This window comes from Balaenoptera borealis (assembly GCF_965194805.1).
Source record: "Balaenoptera borealis genome assembly, chromosome: X".
NCBI classification, from domain to species: domain Eukaryota; kingdom Metazoa; phylum Chordata; class Mammalia; order Artiodactyla; family Balaenopteridae; genus Balaenoptera; species Balaenoptera borealis.
Window position 1 is genome coordinate 58,401,252 of NC_138881.1, and position 18,638 is coordinate 58,419,889.

The 18,638-nt window shown below is 38.8% G+C and overlaps 1 protein-coding gene across 3 annotated transcripts in view; it reads left to right on the plus strand.

The window, feature by feature from the left end:
• Positions 1–18,638, plus strand: part of KIF4A (kinesin family member 4A) — a 125,456-nt gene that overhangs the window by 94,923 nt on the left and 11,895 nt on the right. For all 3 annotated transcript variants that reach the window (XM_082376542.1, XM_082376543.1, XM_082376541.1), the window contains 8 exons: positions 5,808–5,963; positions 6,090–6,190; positions 10,222–10,351; positions 11,503–11,673; positions 12,051–12,158; positions 13,158–13,235; positions 13,591–13,689; positions 14,225–14,407. In XM_082376542.1, the coding sequence (XP_082232668.1) occupies positions 5,808–5,963; positions 6,090–6,190; positions 10,222–10,351; positions 11,503–11,673; positions 12,051–12,158; positions 13,158–13,235; positions 13,591–13,689; positions 14,225–14,407 (1,026 nt within the window). The remainder of the gene's footprint in view (positions 1–5,807; positions 5,964–6,089; positions 6,191–10,221; positions 10,352–11,502; positions 11,674–12,050; positions 12,159–13,157; positions 13,236–13,590; positions 13,690–14,224; positions 14,408–18,638) is intronic.

The window sequence follows — 18,638 nt, forward strand, 5'->3', positions numbered from 1 at the left end:
ATCTTCTGACTTTATTAGCTTAGTGGCTATTTTGTAGGTTCTTTGGGACTCTCTACATAGACAATCATGCCATCTATAAATAGTTTTATTTCTTCCTTTATAATCTATATGTCTTTTATTTATTTTACTTGCCCTGTTGCATTGGCTAGGACATTCAGGATGATGTTGAATAGGAGTAGTGACAGTAGAAGCCCTTCTGCTATTCCTGATCTCAGGGGAACAGTATTCAGTCTTTACCATTAAGTATGACATTAGCTATAGGTTTTTCATAGAGGCCCTTTATCAGCTTAAGGAAGTTCTTATCTATTCTTAGTTTGCTGTGAGCTTTTATCCTGAGTGGATATAATTTTTTTTTTTTTTTGGCCACACTGCACGCTTTGCGGGATCTTACTTCCCTGACCAGGGATCAAACCCAGGCCCCCAGCAGTGAAAGTGCCAAGTCCTAACCACTGGACCACCAGGGAATTTCCAATGAGTGGATATAAATTTTGTCAAATACTTTTTGTCTCTAGTTTGTTGATTTGGTGAATGACTTTGATGTTCAAATATGGAACCAGCCTTGCATTCTTTGAATAAATTCCACTTGATTGTGATAATATCATCCTTTTTATGTATTGTTGGATTCAACAATACATAAAATTAAAATTTTGCTAAAATAAAAATTTTGTGTAAAATTTTTGCATCTGTGTTCATGAGGGATATTGGTCTGTTTTCTTGTAGTGTCTGTCTGGTTTTGGTATCAAGGCCTCTTAGAATACGTTAGAAACTATTGCCACCTCTTCAGTTGTCTGTAAGAGTTTGTATAGAACTAATATTGTTTCTTCCTTAAAAGTTTGGTACAGGGACTTCTCTGGTAGTCCAGTGGTTAAGAATCCGCCTTCCAATGCAGGGGATTGCGGGTTCCATCCCTGGTCAGGGAACTAAGATCCCACACACCACGGGGCAGCTAAGCCCACGCACCGCAACTACTGAGCCCACGTGCTGCAACTACAGAGCCCACACGCTCTGGAGCCCACGCGCCACAACTACGGAGCCCACACGCTGCAACGAAAGATCCCGCATGCTGCAACTAAGACCCGATGCAGCCATAAATAAATAAATAAATATTTTTTAAAATAAAAATAAAAATCCTTAAAAAAAAAAAAAGAAGAGGAAGTTTGGTACAGTTCACAAGTTAAGCCATCTGGACCTGAAGGATGTATTTGTTAGTTGTTGCTTTTGGTGGGGAGGAGGGGTTAACTGTAATTCAGTTTTTTAAATAGATATAGGGTTGTTCGGGTTATATATTTTCTCTTGAGTGAGCTTTGGTAGTTTGTGTGTTTCGTCTAAATTGTCAAATTTATTGGTGTGAAGTTATTCATAATATTCCCTTATTATCCTTCTAATGTCTGTAAAAACTGTAGTAACGTCCTCTATCTCATTCCTGTTATTGATATTTTGTGTCTTTTCTCCTTTTTCTTGATCAGTTTGGCTAAGGTTTATCAAAGAACCAGCTCATTCTTACAAATGGTTAAAATAGTAAATTTTATGTTATGTATATTTTACCACAATTAAAAACAATACCCCCAAAACCCCAGCTCATTAATTTCCAATCTGACCTTTATTATTTCCTTATTTCTGCTTTGGATTTAATTAGCTTTTTTTTTTAAGTCTCTTAAAGGTGGAACCTGAGGTCATTGATTTGAGTTCTTTTCTTTTCTTTTTTTTTTTAATTTATTATTATTATTTTTAATTAATTTATTTAATTATTTTTGGCTGTGCTGGGTCTTCGTTTCTGTGCGAGGGCTTTCTCCAGTTGTGGCAAGCGGGGGCCACTCTTCATCGCGGTGCGCGGGCCTCTCACTATCGCGGCCTCTCTTGTTGCGGAGCACAGGCTCCAGACGCACAGGCTCAGTAGTTGTGGCTCATGGGCCTAGTTGCTCCGCGGCATGTGGGATCTTCCCAGACCAGGGCTCGAACCCGTGTCCCCTGCATTGGCAGGCAGATTCTCAACCACTGCGCCACCAGGGAAGCCCTTCTCTTTTCTAATATAAACATTTAGTGCTATAAATTTCCCCTTCAATACTCCTTTAATGACATCCCACAAATTTTGATAGTTATGTTTTCATTCAGTTCAAAATACATTCTAATTTCCCTGTTGATTTCTTCTTTGATCCACAGTTATTTAAAATGATGTTATTTAGTTTCCAAATATTAGGGGATTTTTCCAAATATCTTTCTGTTATGATTTCTAATTTAATTTCATTATGGTTAGAGACTATCCTTTATATGACTTGAATCCTTTTGAATTTATTGAGACTTATTATGGCCTAGAATATGGTCAGTCTTGGCAAATGTTCAAACTGTGTGTACTTGAGAAGAATGTATATTCTGCTATTGTTGGATAGAGTGTTCTATAAATGTCAGTCATGTTAATTTGATTGATTGTGCCATTCATTTCTACTGTATTCTTGCTGATTTTCTGCCTACTTGTTCTATCACTTACTTAGAGATGGGTATTGAAATCTTCAATTAGAATTATGGATTTGTCTTTTTCTTATTATAGTTCTGGTTTTGCTCCGTATATTTTGAAGCTCTGTTATTAGAGGCATAAACATGTAAGATTAATTGATCCCTTTATTATTATAATAATAAGTTTATTATTATGATCATTTTTATCCCTAGCAATATTCTTTGTTCTGAAATCTACTTTTTCTGATAATAATACAGTCCCTCCAGCTTTCTTTTAATGTTAGCATGGTATATTTTTTTAAATCCTTTTAGCTTTAACCTCTTTGTGCCTTTGTGTGTTTTTAAAGTGTTTTTCTTGTAGGCAGTATACAGTTGAGTCTAGCTTTTTTAATCCAATCTGACAATCTGCATTTTAATTGGGGTGTTTAGACCATTTATATTTAATGTGATTATTGATATGGGTTGATTTGAATCTATCATATTGCTGTTTGTTTTCTATTTGTCCCATCTATTCTTCATTCCCTTTTCCTTGTTTTCTGGCTTCTTTTGGATCAATTGAGTATTTTTATGATTCCATATTATCTCCTTTGTTGGCTTATATATGATTTTGTTTCAGATATTTTGGTGCTTTGTATATTAGGGGCATAAACATTAAGGATTAAGTTCTCTTGAATAATTGACTCCCTTACCATTATGAAATTATCTTTTTTTATCCTTGATAATATTCCTCTTTTTTCTTCCAGTTTTATTGAGATAAATTGATAAACAGCACTGCATAAGTTTAAGGTATACAGCATAGTGATTTGACTTATATACATCTTGAAATGATTATCACAATAAGTTTAGTGAACATCCATCATTCATATAGATACAAAATTAAAGAAATAGAAAAAAATTTTTTTCTTGTGATGAGAACTCTTAGGATTTAGTCTCTTAACAACTTTTATATATAGCATACAGCAGTGTTAATTATATTTATCATGTTGTACATTACATCCCTAATACTTACTTAATCTTATAACTGGAAGTTTGTACCTTTGACTGCCTCTCTGGTAACCACAAATCTGATCTTTTTTTCTATGAGTTTGTTAGTTTGTTTATTTTTGAAGTGTAATTGACCTACAGCACTATGTTAGTTCCTGTTACACAACAGTGATTTAATATTTCTATACTTTTAAAAATGATCACCATGATAAGTCTAGTTGCAATATGTCACCATACAAAGATATTACATAGTTATTGACTATATTCCCCACACTGTACATTTCATACCCTTGACTCCTGTATTTTGCAACTGGAAGTTTGTACCTCTTAATCTCCCTCACCTATTTCTTTCCTCCCTCTATGCCCCTCCCCCCGGCAATCACCTGTTTGTTCCCTATATCTATAACTCTGTTTCTGTTTTGTTATGTTCATTTGTTATGTTTTTCAGATTCCACTTATAAGTGAAATCATGCAGTTTTTGTCTTTCTCTGTCTGACTTATTTCACTAAGCATAATATCCTCTAGGTACATTCATGTTGTCACAAATGGCAAGATTTCATTCTTATGGCTGAGTAATATTCCATCGTATATACATATATATATCTCACATCTTCTTTATCCATTCATCTATTGATGGCACTTAGGTTGCTTCCATATCTTGACTATTGTAAATAATGCTGCAATGAACATAGGGGTACATATGTCTTTTCTAATTAGTGTTTTTGTTTTCTTTGGATAAATACCCAGGAGTGGAATTGCTGGATCATATGGCAGTTCTATTTTTATTTTTTTGAGAATCTCCATGCTGTTTTCCATAGTGGCTGCACCAGTTTACCTTCCCACCAACAGTGCATGAGGGTTCCCTTTTCTCCACATCCTCACCAACACTTGTTTTTGTTTTTTTACTTTTTATTTTATATTAGAATACAGTTGATTAACAATGTTGTGATAGTTTCAGGTATACACACTGCTATATTTAAAATGGATAACCAACACTTGTTATTTGTTATCTTTTTGATAATAGCCATTCTGACACGTGTGAGGTGATATCTCATTGTGGTTTTGATTTGCATTTCCCTGATGATTAGCCATGTTGAACATCTTTTCATGTGCCTGTTGGCCATCTGTATGTCTTCTTTGGAAAAATGTCTATTCAGATCCTCTATCCACTTTTAAACCTGGTTGTTCATTTTTGTTTGTTTGTTTGTTTGTTTTTGATGTTGAATTGTATGAGTTCTTTGTGTATTTTGGATATTAACCCATATCAGATATATCGTTTGCAAATATCTTCTCCCATTCAGTAGGTGGCCTTTTCATTTTGTTGATAGTTTCCTTCACTGTGCAAGAGCTTTTAGTTTGATATAGTCCCATTTGTTTATTTTTGCTTTTCTTCCCTTGCCTGAGGAGACATAGCCCCCAAAATATTACTAAGACTGATGTCAAAGAGCTTACTGCCTATGTTTTCTTCTAAAAAGATTTATCGTTTTGGGTCTTACGTTTATGTCTTTGATCCATTTTGAATTTATTTTTGTGCATGGTGTGAGAGAGTAGTCCAGTTTGATTCTTTTGCATCTAGCTGTCCAGTTTTCCCATCACCATTTATTGAAGAGGCTGTCTTTTCCCCATTGGTATATTCTTGCTTCCATTGTCATAGATGTATTGCCCATGTAAGTGTGGGTTCATTTCTGGGCTCTCTATTCTGTTCCATTTATCCATGTGTCTGTTTTTGTGCCAGTACCATACTGTTTTGATTACTGTGGCATTGTAGTATAGTTTGAAATCAAGGAGCATGATACCTCCAGCCTTTGTTCTTTTTAATAATATTCTTTGATGTAAATTCTATATTATTTGATGTTAATGTATCCACTCCAGCTTTCTTTGATTACTGTTAGCATGGTATATCTTCATCCAAAAGTGAAAGGTTTCTCAGGGATGGTTACTTTTTTAAAAACTGAATTTAGTTAATTTTGTTTGCTTTTTTTTTAAATTCCATTCATCTATTTTAAAGATTAATAATAGTTATCTATTTATTAAATAGAACAGATAATCTAAATATACTTCAGTTCTATATTATGACTTGTTAAGGACAAAGGTTAAGGAGAAAGTGGAGAAGGTAAAGACAGAATACATAGAAATGCTAGGATATCTGGAGAAAGATTTTCTGCAGAAAACTTTTCTTGTGACCTTTTGGGATATTGCTGTTAAAGGCTCTTAGAGCATTATTGGGATTTTTGGTCAGTGTAGGCACAAATGGAAATCTCACTTCTAGTTACTTGAGCTCTGGTCCAAGTGAAATTAAACCTGGAGCTGAATATAGCCCATGGGCCAGAGATTCCTCATCCCTAACCCAACATCACTGATTTATCTTCTAGAGTTGGCTTGGAAATGAAATTGAGGTTATGGTCAGTACTGAGGAAGCCAAACGCCATCTGAATGACCTTCTTGAAGACAGAAAGATCCTGGCTCAGGATGTGGCTCAGCTCAAAGAAAAAGTGGAATCTGGGGAGAATCCGCCTCCTAAACTCCGCGTAAGTGCCCTATGGAAATACATTACCAATGATCAGACTCCACACTCCCCAGAAGCCCTCTCACTACTTGGAAGAATTACTTTCCAAGTTGTACTTCACCCTCATCCCCACTATTCTTCTTTACAGAGGCGTACATTCTCACTTGCTGAACTGCGTGGTCAAGTTTCTGAGTCAGAGGATTCCATTACAAAGCAGATTGAAAGCCTAGAGACTGAAATGGAACTCAGGTAATGGGACTATGTCTAAGGCATTATAAAAATTTATGCCTTGAATCAAAATAGAACCTATCAATCAGTTATTCTAAAGCTTGTTTTTCAGAAGCTTTGTGATGTAGGAGAAACAAGAGAAAGTAACGATCTTTTGAGCTATACACTTCACTAGACATGTTAGATACATTTTCTCATTCAGTCTCTCCCTGTGAGGTATACCTTGTGAGGTAAGTATCATTCTTCTCGCTTTAGAGATCTAAGCTAAAGTTCAAAGATCTTAAAAAATTTGCTAAAGTTTATACAGAACTGAGATTCGAAATTCAGTTTATCTAATTCCAAAGCCTATGGTCTTTATCATATACCACAAGAACTGACTAAAAACAAAACTTTAGAGGAGCCCAAGAAATGATACCAGAAGATCAACAACCTGGGAGAAGGAGAACTTTAGAGATCATCAGCAAAGTAGATATAATATAATGCATAAGTAAAGTATCATGACCATTAAATGAGATTAGAAAGTAAAGTACATAGCACAGTACCTGGCATATTAGAAGTGCTCAATGAATGCTCTTCTCTTTAATCACTGTTACTTTCTTTTAAGTGTCTGTGAAATCTAGAAGGAACAGAACTTTGACAGATATTTTATTGTGTCTTAGGGTAATAGAATTTTATTGCCCAGAAGACCTTGGAGACCATTTAATTTGTTTTTAGCAACACATACTAGCTGTTTATCTTTGGATACATCTTTAAGTTGCTCAACATTTGAGTGTCTGCTTTGTGCTGCACTGGATGCAGTTGGGATATATAGAAAGAATAGATGGCATTGTCCTTGCTCTCGAGTAGAAACAGTATAATGACTGACAGTGGTGTGTTAGAATTGTTTGTTAAAATTTCAAGACGGTTGTAAACTGTTGAGAGCTTACAATTCCTTTGGTGAGAGTATTTACACTACAGAAACTAGCAAAAGCTACAAATCAGATCTGGTTTTTTAGGTGCTGTTTGTTAAACATTTACCTGCAGACCACTGTGCATAAGTAAATGATTATTTAAATGTAGGGCAGGTGCCAGGTAGAGGGCAATTAGACAGAGGTGAGTTTAATCAAGGGAATTTCCCTAAGGACAAGAAAGAGTATTTGATAGATAAAACAACTCTGAAGTGTTCTGGCCCACCTCTTCCAAGAAGCCTTCCCTGACTCTTCATCCCTCACTAATTTTCCTCTTCTCTAAACTCCTTCAGAACTTACAGTACTCGGTCATGTAGTATAGATGATGTATGTTATCTTTATATTTATTAATTATTTTACATTGATTAGTCTTGTCAATCTAGACAGATTGTAAGCTTGTTAAAGGAAAGGACTATATATTAGACCAGGGTTCTCAAAGTGAGGTCTACAAACTCCTGGGGGGTCTCCGAGACCCTTTCAGGGAGTCTAGGTGACTCCCTGTTTTTATAATAATATTAAGACATTGCCGTTTTTACTACACTGACATTTGCCATGATAGTGCAAAAGCAACAGTGGACAAAACTGCTAACACCTTAGCTTGAATCAAAGCAGTGGCACAAACCTGTACTAGCAGTCATTGAATACTTCACCACCACACACTCTTCGGTTTTACTTAAAAGTCAGTTTTACTTTTGGCTTTGATAAAGCGATAAAAATTATTAATTTTATTAAATCTCAACCCTTGAGTTCAGATCTTTTTAATATTCTGTGTGACAGAATGGGAAGAACACATAAACCACTTGTGCTGATGCCGAAGGACGATGTTTCTCTCGAGGAAAAGCATTTGTGCAATTGTTTGAGGTGTGAGTTTAACAGGCCTCTTTTTTCATGGGACATCATTTTTACTTGAAAGAACGACTGACAGACAAACTATGGTTATTCAGACTTGGGTACTTGGCAGCCATTTTCTCAAAAATGAACCGAGTGAGCCTGTCAAGTCAAGGAAAACAAATGACAGTGTTTGTCACCAAAAATAAAATTTGAGCTTTCAAGCAAAACTTAGAATTTTGGAAAACGTGTATCTGCCACTGTAAACTTGACAGTTTTTCGTAACTTTTCTAATGAGACCGGTAGTGATATTAACAATTGTGGTCTTTTTTATATTGTGTGATGAAATGTGTTGATTTGAAGGCTCTGTATGACTGTCCAAATGACATGTTACAGAGTCACGTTTGAGTAACAGATCCATTCAGATTGCAAGTAACCACATTTCAACTAACTTTTAAGGAACTTGTTGGGTTTTGGTGTAGTCTCAAAGAAGAATATCCACAATTATCTGAAAAGACTATTAAAATGCTCCTCCTGGGGACTTCCCTGGTGGTACAGTGGTTAAGAATCCGCCTGCCAATGCAGGGGACAGGGATTCGAGCCCTGGTCCGGGAAGATCCCTCATGCCGTGGAGCAACTAAGCCTGTACACCACAACTACTGAGCCTGCACTCTAGAGCCCACGAGCCACAACTACTGAGCCCTAGTGCCACAACTATTGAAGTCCGTGCGCCTAGAGCTCCTGTTCCGCAACAAAGAGAAGCCACCACAATGAGAAGTCCACGCACCACAACGAAGAGTAGCTCCCGCTCGCCGCAACTAGAGAAAGCCCATGCACAGCAACAAAGACCCAACGCAGCCAAAAATAAATAAAATTTTTAAAAAAAAAGCTCCTCCCAGGAATTCCCTGGCAGTCCAGTGGTTAGGACTCGGCGCTTTCACTGCAGTGGCCTGGGTTCAATCCCTGGTCGGGGAACTAAGATCCCACAAGTCGCACGGCATGGCCACAATAAAATAAAATAATAAAATAAAATGCTCCTCCTTTGTCCAGCTACATATCCACGTGCGGCCAGATTACCTTCATTTACATCAACCAGAACATGTCACAAAAGATTAAACGCAGAGGGAGATATGAGAATCCAGCTATCTTCTACTAAACCAGACATTACAGAGATTTGTAAAAATGTAAAACAATCCCACTCTTCTCACTACATTATTTTTCGTCTTGGAAAATGTTGTTGTGTGTGTGTGTGACACACACACTCCCCCACCCTGCATTCATGTCCTTTCCGGACCTTAGAATGTGACTTAGAATGTGACTTTATTTGGAAATAGTGTCATTGCAGGTGTAATTGTTAATGTATAATGGGTTGTTGTGATTTTAAGTGAATTAATAATGTTTTTCTCAGTTTTACTTTTCTAATACTGTAAAATTACTTTCTAAAACTGTAAATAGGTATAACATACATGAGCAGAATTTCTTAGAGGTCCTCAATAATTTTTAAGAGTGTAAAGGGGTCCTAAGACCCAAAAAGTTTAGAACTGCTATCTTAGATTATTTTAGTACCCATCTTCTTTATAGTACCTTACATAGCACTGCATGTTACACACATGCCGGTATGCTCCCTCTCACTGGACACCTAGCAAATTTGAGAAGGAAGCTATTGACGAAACTGAAATATTGTGTACATCTTGGTCTCAGGCTATACTTGACCGTAAAGTATCTGGAAGCTATAACCAGGGTCGTGGTATCTAGTTTTCGTAGAAACTTCTCAGTCCTGTGGCAGGTACTCCAAGATAACCTCTCACGACACCAGCCATAGGTATCAGTTTGGTGTTAGATTCCAGCAAAGAGCATCTACCTGTTTGTTCTTCTGAGATTTTTTTCCTTAAGGTCTCTAACCTGAATCTTGTCCTTGCATAGGTGAGCCACCACGTCACAGTTCCAGCTTATGTGGCCTCAAGACAAAGTCACATTATGGTCAACGTGCTACAACAAAAGCCTCACTAAAACAAAGCTTTCCAAGTCCCACTATATGACCCACTTATTTCAACCAGTATTTAATAAACTAAAACCATTTGGTTAGTCTTAGCATCCCTTTGTAACAAGATTTGAGATACTGTATAAAACCCTAACCAGATGACTCAATCATTATTTAAATGGTATTTAACTGATACCTGTGTCCGTGAAACTATTTGAAGTTTCTCCTCAGAGCTCTTCCCCTCTCCTTGGTGTTGAGGCTACTAGAAATAAGGCTCACTGTTTCTTTCCCTGAAGGAGTGCTCAGATTGCTGACCTACAGCAGAAGCTGCTGGATGCAGAAAGTGAAGACAGGCCAAAACACCGCTGGGAGAATATTGCTACCATTCTGGAAGCCAAGTGTGCCCTGAAATACTTAATTGGAGAGGTAAACATCTCTCTTCCTCTCAGCAATTCGGGGTCTGGCTTGGTGGGTTGAAATAAGATGTTAGCCTAGAATACTATCATAGTGTTATTGCCACTGTTCATGGTAGAAACCACAATGACACAAACATTAGAGAAATAGTTTTATGGGTAAAGGTTGGTGTGGGCAAGTACAGGCCAGTCACTTAAAAATATATATGAGTTGCAAGTTGATACCCATGCCTGGCATATAGCAGGTGCTCAATAAATGTTCACTGTTATTATTATGAAAAGATCAGGATGCCATAGTAGGCGACAGGTCAAACGTAAAATATTATACTATACTACTTTTTAAAACACCTCTGACATGTATTATATTCAAAAAGTTTAAGATACAATCTAGGAAAGAGAAAACCTTTGACATATAAAGATTCATCTTAAGGAAAATCCATCTTCACTGACCTTAAAATAAATATATCATCTTCCACTGTCACAAGAGGAATTAAAATTGATCACCTCTGGTGATTGAAGCAAGCATACAAACTCTGACTCTGCAAGTTTGAGCAGTGCTATCCTTTATGCATTTTTGTGTTGGGTTAGCAGATTTATCCTACTAAGGAAATCCTGATTAGTCTTGTGAACACTGGTGTTTATGATGTTCACTATCTGGGCTAGTAGAGAATATAAAACTAGGACAGCATAGGATATCAATCTAGCCTGAAGAGCCAGAGCTGTAGTCTCAGCTAATGTGTCTACGAGTTCCAACATGTGAACACAGACATTCTGAAATGGGACATAATTAGCCATAAGGGTGTGTGCTATGGATTTCTCTTTAAAATTAAGGAAGAACTTCTTGAGTATCAGAATTTGGAATTGTCAGATACTGTTTGTGTTAGATTTATTCTTGCCTTGAGGTAGAACAAGAGATTAAATGACCTCAGCAGTGGCTTCCAGCCCTAAGATACCTATCTCAACAGATATCTATCTCGGCTCTTGGTTTGGGTGGTGGTGATTCTATTCAATGATAGAATCCATATGACATGAAAACATAAGAATGGACTTGGACATGGAAGAACTTTTCTCAGTCCATTTCAAGAAAGCTGACATTTTCCTGCCTAATGAATGGGGAAAGGTGGCCATTCTCCAAATAAACTGATCTTCTTTTATCCCTTCCAGCTGGTCTCCTCCAAAATACAGGTCAGCAAGCTTGAAAGCAGCCTGAAACAGAACAAGGCCAGCTGTGCTGACATGCAGAAGATGCTGTTTGAGGAACGAAATCATTTTGCTGAAATAGAGACAGAGTTACAGGCAGAGCTGGTGAGAGTGGAGCAACAGCACCAAGAGAAGGTAAGCTGGCGAGCCAAGAAGCTATACGGAAAAACAAACCATTGTTGCTCTTTGTTGTTAGTTAAAAATAATAATAATAATAATGGGGGTATGAAGTTTCCTTCAAAAGACCACGTAGTCTTTTCCAACTTTTGCAAATAAGAAACCAGAAATAGAGAAAAATGACTTATCTAATAAGTTTACACATACCAGTGACAATGGCTCTTAGCCTTCAACTTTAATACCAAGATGAACATGATGATACTTCAAGCCATGAGAGCCAAAGAGAACAATTTACTTTGAAATCACAAAGGAGTAACTGGATCACTGCTTGGACTAAACCAGAATTCCTTTTTCCTCTCATTCCTTTGGTACCTTTGGGTTGTATCTTTCTCTAGGTGCTATACCTCCTCAGCCAGCTGCAGCAAAGCCAAATGGCGGAGAAGCAGCTCGAGGAGTCCGTCAGCGAAAAGGAACAACAGCTGCTGAGCATCCTGAAGTGTCAGGTATGGAGATGAGGCAAAGGTCTCCAGAGATGGGGTCCCCAGGCCTGACTGAGAATCCTGTCTGATTCACATGACTGTACCTGCAGGAAAGAGTAATTACCTACTGACAAAAAGCTTTATAATGGTAGCCTTTTATAATGGTAGCCTCTATTGCCTTGTTGCCCTGTTTGATCAATTTAGGGGTGTTTAGGATGTAGCCACACATAGGATTACCTCCGTTTTGGTACAGAAATGACAGTACATACTCCATACCAGACTTCGAGGCCTCCTGGTTCTTTGCCTCAACCCTGAGCTCTAAAGAGTTGAGAAAGTTAAATCATCCAGTAGAATCCTAGGGGCATTTAGCTGTCTCTTCCTGTGCCTGTTCTGAGTTGAGACCTGACCTGTTTGTAAAATGCCTGGGGTCTGCATTTCTTCCAGAGGCTGGGAACACCACACCCTTTAGTAGCATGTTGGAGCACTATTTTATCCAACTTAGAGTCTTTTTCCTGAACCACCAGTCTCTACGGCTTCCTTGGCACCGCCCATCAAAGACATAACCAAACGTGTTAAGGTGGTAGGCATGAATCCAATTATCGTAAGTGCCAAGGAAGTTTAATCAGGCTTATTAGTGTAGCAAATAAACTGCCTAATCTGTGTTGAGAAGCGTGGACAAAAGCATCTGTAGGCTTCAAAGAAACATCTGACTCTCTGGGTGGGTTTCTTTATCAGCATCCTGATGTGAATAAGGGATATGAGGCTAGAAAATAGAAAAGAACGAGGAAGGCATTCCTGCAAGTGCGGTCGTGGCCGCTTGGGAGCGTTGGAATAGAGGTGGCACTCAGGACACCTAGGAATTGGTGGGGATCAGGCATTTCTCTGGGCGCCAGTGCCTGCTGTGCAAAAACCACCTGCTGCCAGCAACTTGGCAGTAGTATGTTTTCATCTCTGTGAGTTGTTTGGTAACCCACATGTAGTGCCCAAAATAACCCCACCTATCACTGCATTATCTGGAAATAGGATGAAGAACTTGAGAAGATGCAGGAAGTGTGTGAGCAAAATCAGCAACTTCTCCGAGAGAACAAAATCATGAAGCAGGTAGTACAGCTTCCCACCCATTTAATAAGCCCTGGGAGACCCTCTTGCAACTGAGGCCAGCTCGTGGGAGCAACCCTGAGTATAATGACTTGGCTCAGTTTTATGAGGTCTACATCTAGTTTCCATGTGGTATGGTCATGTGCATTTCAGATGGTATAAACACATTTTTAATTTGCTATTTTCTGAATCTAATACTGATCTTGTAAAGTGGGAGTCCTTCAACCTACTTTGCTCTTACCCTGCCTCACTTTACCATGGCTTAAGATTAAGTTAACTTAGGAATCTTTATGTTTTAGCCATGAACACTCTCAGAAGCTGCCCTGCAATGTACACTTTGTCTCTTCTTTTCAAATAGAAACTGAACCTCCTCCAAGTAGCCAGCAGACAGAAATCTCATCTTCCTAAGGATACCCTTCTATCTCCAGACTCTTCTTTCGAATATATCCCACCTAAGGTAAACTGCTCAGGGCCTGTGATACCTTCGCATAGCCAAGGTTTGGGGTGAGTGTACTAAAATCACCTTTCAGAAGTGGTTGAGAGTTAAAATTCCCACATTCCAGCATCTCAATTTTCTATGGAGTCCCAAATAAAACTACAGTGCAATCTTGAGGAAAATAAGCATTCTCCCTCCCTAGACGGCTGACTTTGGACCATGTACAGGCATTATGCAACACAACTGAGGAGGAGGCACATAGAAAAGAGCAGTGTTCGGCTGTCCATCCAAAGATACTTATCATATCATGAGTCCCTCCCTCCTCCCTCAGATTGCTCAGCCTCTATCCCTTCAGTTTCTCTCCCTTCAAAGACTCTGTGAGGCCAAAGGCTAAAGCAGAATTTCTTCTGATTGGGAAAGCCAATTGGGGTATATTTGAGGGCATCTGAAATCTCTGCTCTGAGAATATAGCTGGCAGCAGCCACTGGGAAGATATAATCCACATGTTGTTGTTGTTGTTTTTAATTAAATAACCATTCCAAACTTTTTTTCTTAGCCCAAACCTTCCCGGTTTAAAGAAAAGTTCCTGGAGCAAAGCATGGACATCGAAGATATAAAATATTGTTCAGAATATTCTGTGAATGAGCCTGAGGACAGTGATGGTGATGGTGGTGATGGGGATGATGAGGAATGGAAGCCAACAAAATTAGTTAAGGTGTCCAAGAAGAACATCCAAGGGGTAGGAGGCAGCTCATCTCTTTCAGGGGTTCTAATCATTAGCCTTCACTGCCAGTGAGGGTGTGCCGGCCCCAGACCCTACACCTCAGTCCTTTGATCGTGTTCAGAGGCACTGGCTCTGCTGAGGGTTGCTTGTTGGGCCAGCTCTGTATGGAACCGGGGGCTAGTTGAGAGGGCTGCTTGGGTGCACAGGGAGGCTCTTTTCATGTTTTCAAGTTCTGACCAGTCTGAACAGGTAGTAGTGTTCTATACCATCTCATTGAAACTGGTTCCAGTGTGACCGTAATAATCTTTCACATTTTTAAAGCACTTTACAGTTTATAAACCATTCTCATATATGTTACCTCTTTTCATTGTCACCAAAAAAAAAAATCCAGTGAGGTGTTTATTATTTGTATTTTACAGCTGGATCTGAGACCCACGAGAGGGAAATGACCTTGCCCAGGGACATAAAACAAAGTGACAGTCAGGACTTGAAATCAAATGTTCTGACTCCAAGTCCAGTTTGTTTCTACCACATCATGGTCATATCAGTGAAAACTGTAGACCAGAAGCTGAGTGGGAACTTTAAGATTGAACACACCAAAGTTAAGGCTAGTTAGAAACAATCTGACTTTGAGGCATGCTCTATTTACTTACACAATGATAATCCTACGTATTTATCAAACCTAGGTGTTCTATGTTGAAACATTAACTTCCCAGGCATTGCAGTTCATCACTACCCCAACTGTGGCCTGCAGCCACATTCCACTTAAAGAGAACAGCTCACAAATTACCCTAGCTGGATTCCTGGAAGGTTATTCGATTTCGTTAGCTGATAGTGCACCACATGGGGAACTGAGCCTTGTAAAGCCACAACACCAGAGAGAAGCAAGTCATGAGGAATAGACAGCCATGGTGGCCTTAAGTCATTTGGCAAGTCATCAGGAATGCAACATACCATGTGCTCTTAGTGGGACTAAGAGCTCATCCTTAGCCTCAGAGAGTTTATAATCTAATGGGAAAACAAGCCAAAGAAATAGGAACACATCACAGGACCTCAGCATACTCATCTCAGGGAGATGGACTGAGGGGCTTTTAAGAGTGACTGTAAAGCCAAACCAAGTAGATATAGTTTATGAACATGCCATGAAAGAGACGACTCTTGCTGCATTATAAGACAGAAAGGGAAATACAGTCTTGGGAGCACCTGAGAAGCCATTTTCTGGCACAACGAATAGCATATTGCAAAGACTTGATAGTAGAGATAGTAGCGGGACACAGAGCTGGGACACTGAGAGTAAGTGGGGCAGAACATGTCTGACTTTGATTCACTTACTCAGCAAACATTTATGCTCTCTACTGTGGTTGAAGTGGTAAGCATGAGCTGATTGTTGATGAAAAGGTCAGCCAAGTAATAGGAAGCACAGGTGAGAAGTACACACAGGAACAAATGGTAGAGGACCTAAAACTCTGGGGAAGGAGTTTCCAAATGGCAAGCAAATATGGGTATACTTGTCCTTGAGGAAAGCTTATCATACACACACACACAGACACACACACACACACACACACACACACAAGCGTAGATATAATAGCACTGTTGCTGTAAGCTTAAAAAGGAAATATAGAAGTATAGCCAAAAATGCAAGTAAGTGATATTTGCTATCAATGATAAATCCTATCTCTAAAACACTGAGAGATGATTCTTTTCTAGGCTTTTTCCCTGATTTTATAACTTGAGAATATAACTGGGTTTTAAGGGGAGCAAGTTGACATACAATCTAGTTTCTCCCTTTTGGAGGCCTCGAAGTACATGGACTGCTCTTTGATCAGACTGCTTGTAGACACATCAGCTGTAGACCTTGATGCTTTGCATGAAGGCCATCCTGATTATTATTGTTTCAACCCAGCTGAAGTGGGCTGGTATGAATCACTAGGTATCTGCAAAGGAGACTGCAGCAGGTACCAAAATGATGACTTGTCCAAAGCTAATGCTGAAAAAACTAGGTTTCCTCATTCAGCCATATTTCCTATCTGTACTAAGGAGATGCCGAAGGATAGGCCATGTGCTGTAGTAAAGAAATGATAGCTTAGAAGCCAGGTAGACATGAGTTCTAGTCTTGACTTTGCCACTGTTTAGTTGGATGGCCTTAAGCAAGTCACTTAATCTCTCTGAGCCTCAGAGTCCTTATTTATGTAATAAAGGGACGAGGCTGGAATAGTGATATATAAGGTCCCTTCCAGCACTAATATCCTGAGTCAAAGTAACAGTCAAAGTTGTGTAAATGGGTTTTGTTGTTGTTTTTAATAAATGGGTTTTAATAATACTACCTTTATATGGGGTTATATGGTATCTGAGAAGTTAAAAGAAGGAATATATGCAAGAGCACCTTGTGAAGGATAAAATATCATGCCGGTATTGTTATTAAAGCACTGTAAGCATTTTAACAAATATTCCCATTTGTCCCCTTTGGCAGAAAAGAGGGAGGAGGTATTCTGGTCTCTAGTCATGAAAGAATGGAGATAAACTTGGATGGAGGGACTTCTCCAAGGTCATGCCAAGTATTAAATATAAGACTAGAGCCCAAGGCTCCTAATTCCTAGCCTGGTATCCTTTATGTTACAATTTTTACCAGATCTTATCATTCTGAGATATAATGTAACACTGAAATCAGTGCTAGAAGAATTATAGACTCTAAAGAAATAATTCTCAACCCTGGCTGCACGGTTAGGATCCCCCAGGGAGCTTTTAAACACAGGGATCCTGGGACCCCACCCCCAGATATTCTGATTTAATTGGTCTGAGGTGGGACCTGGCCTTTTTGAAAAGCTTCCCAGAGATTTCTTATGTGCAGCCAGGGTTGAGAACCACCAGCTTAAAGGAACCCCAGAGGTCTTTCATCTCGACTTCCCACTTCTTTTATATAAACAATCTCTCTATTATAGTGGTTCTCAGCTATGATGTTGGGACATGCTGGTGGGTTGCTAGCAGTTGTGATACACACACACCCCACATACATCATATTTGACATTTTGTCTGTGGCAAGACCTTGCTCCCTCTCTTATATTCTGATCTGCGTCCTGGTGTGAGAGAAAATAGGATGAAGCTAAAGCTAGTGCACATGGCATTTGTGTGAATACATCTGTCATGTACGTCATGACTGTTCTATAATACCACTCCCAGGTGTTTATCTAGCCTCTGCTTGCTTGAAAACAAGCAATCTAGTAGGGGGAGGCTCACAGTCATGAGACAGGGCAGGCCATTGTATTCCAAGTAGGTGTTGGAAAGTAGTTCCTTGTTGAGCTGTCCTATAAATCATCCCAGTGAGTCTTGGCTATGTAAAAGTCTAATTGTTCTTCCTTATGATAGCCCTTCAGATGCCACTCTTGTACTTTGGATAAAATAGAGACACATGGACAGGGTAATAGAGTGTTTTTGAGGCATATAATATAGATAAATGTGTAAATGGTCAGAGGACCATACCCAGCCTGTAGCAATCAATGGGTCAATGTCATCCTGGCGACGTGTCTCTAGGACATGTCATAGAACTCTGTCTTTTGCTCTGTCTTATTCAAAGAAGCAAAGTTAGGGGGTTTTTCTTGTTATGTCCAGTGTTGGCAAAAGTGACAAAGGTGGGCATTCCTGTCTGTTGTTGTTAGAAGTGTAGTTTGGCATACCTTTCTGGAAAGCAACTTGAAAATATGCATCAAAAGCCTTAAAAATGTTCCTATCCTTTGGCTCAATAATTATACACATAGGTATTTATACTAAGGAAATAGTCATTGATATGTAAAAAGATTTATAAATCTTTTTTGAGCATCAAACTATGTATCAGGCACCGCTTCTAGGTGCTGAGGATGCAATAAACAAGACAGGTAAAATCCTTGGCCTCGTGAAACTGAAGACATTCTTGTGGAGAGAGACTCATAGTGACCAGAAAAACAAATAAAATAATTTTAGATGATAAGAGATAAAAAGAAAATATAGTCAAATCATAGAGAATGATGGGGTAGGAAAAGAGTACTTTGGACGAGTGTTTGGGAGAGGCCTCTCTGAAGAGGAGATATTTAAGCTGAGATCTGAACAAAGTGAAGGAGCAAGTCAGGAAAAAAATGAGAAAAACATTTCAGGAAAAGGAAACAGTAAATGCAAAGGCCTCGGGGCAGGAATGAGCTTGGCTTATCAAGGAACAGCTGAAGAGGCCAGTGAGGCTGGAGGATACTGAGAAGTGGGAGAGTGCAGTACAAGG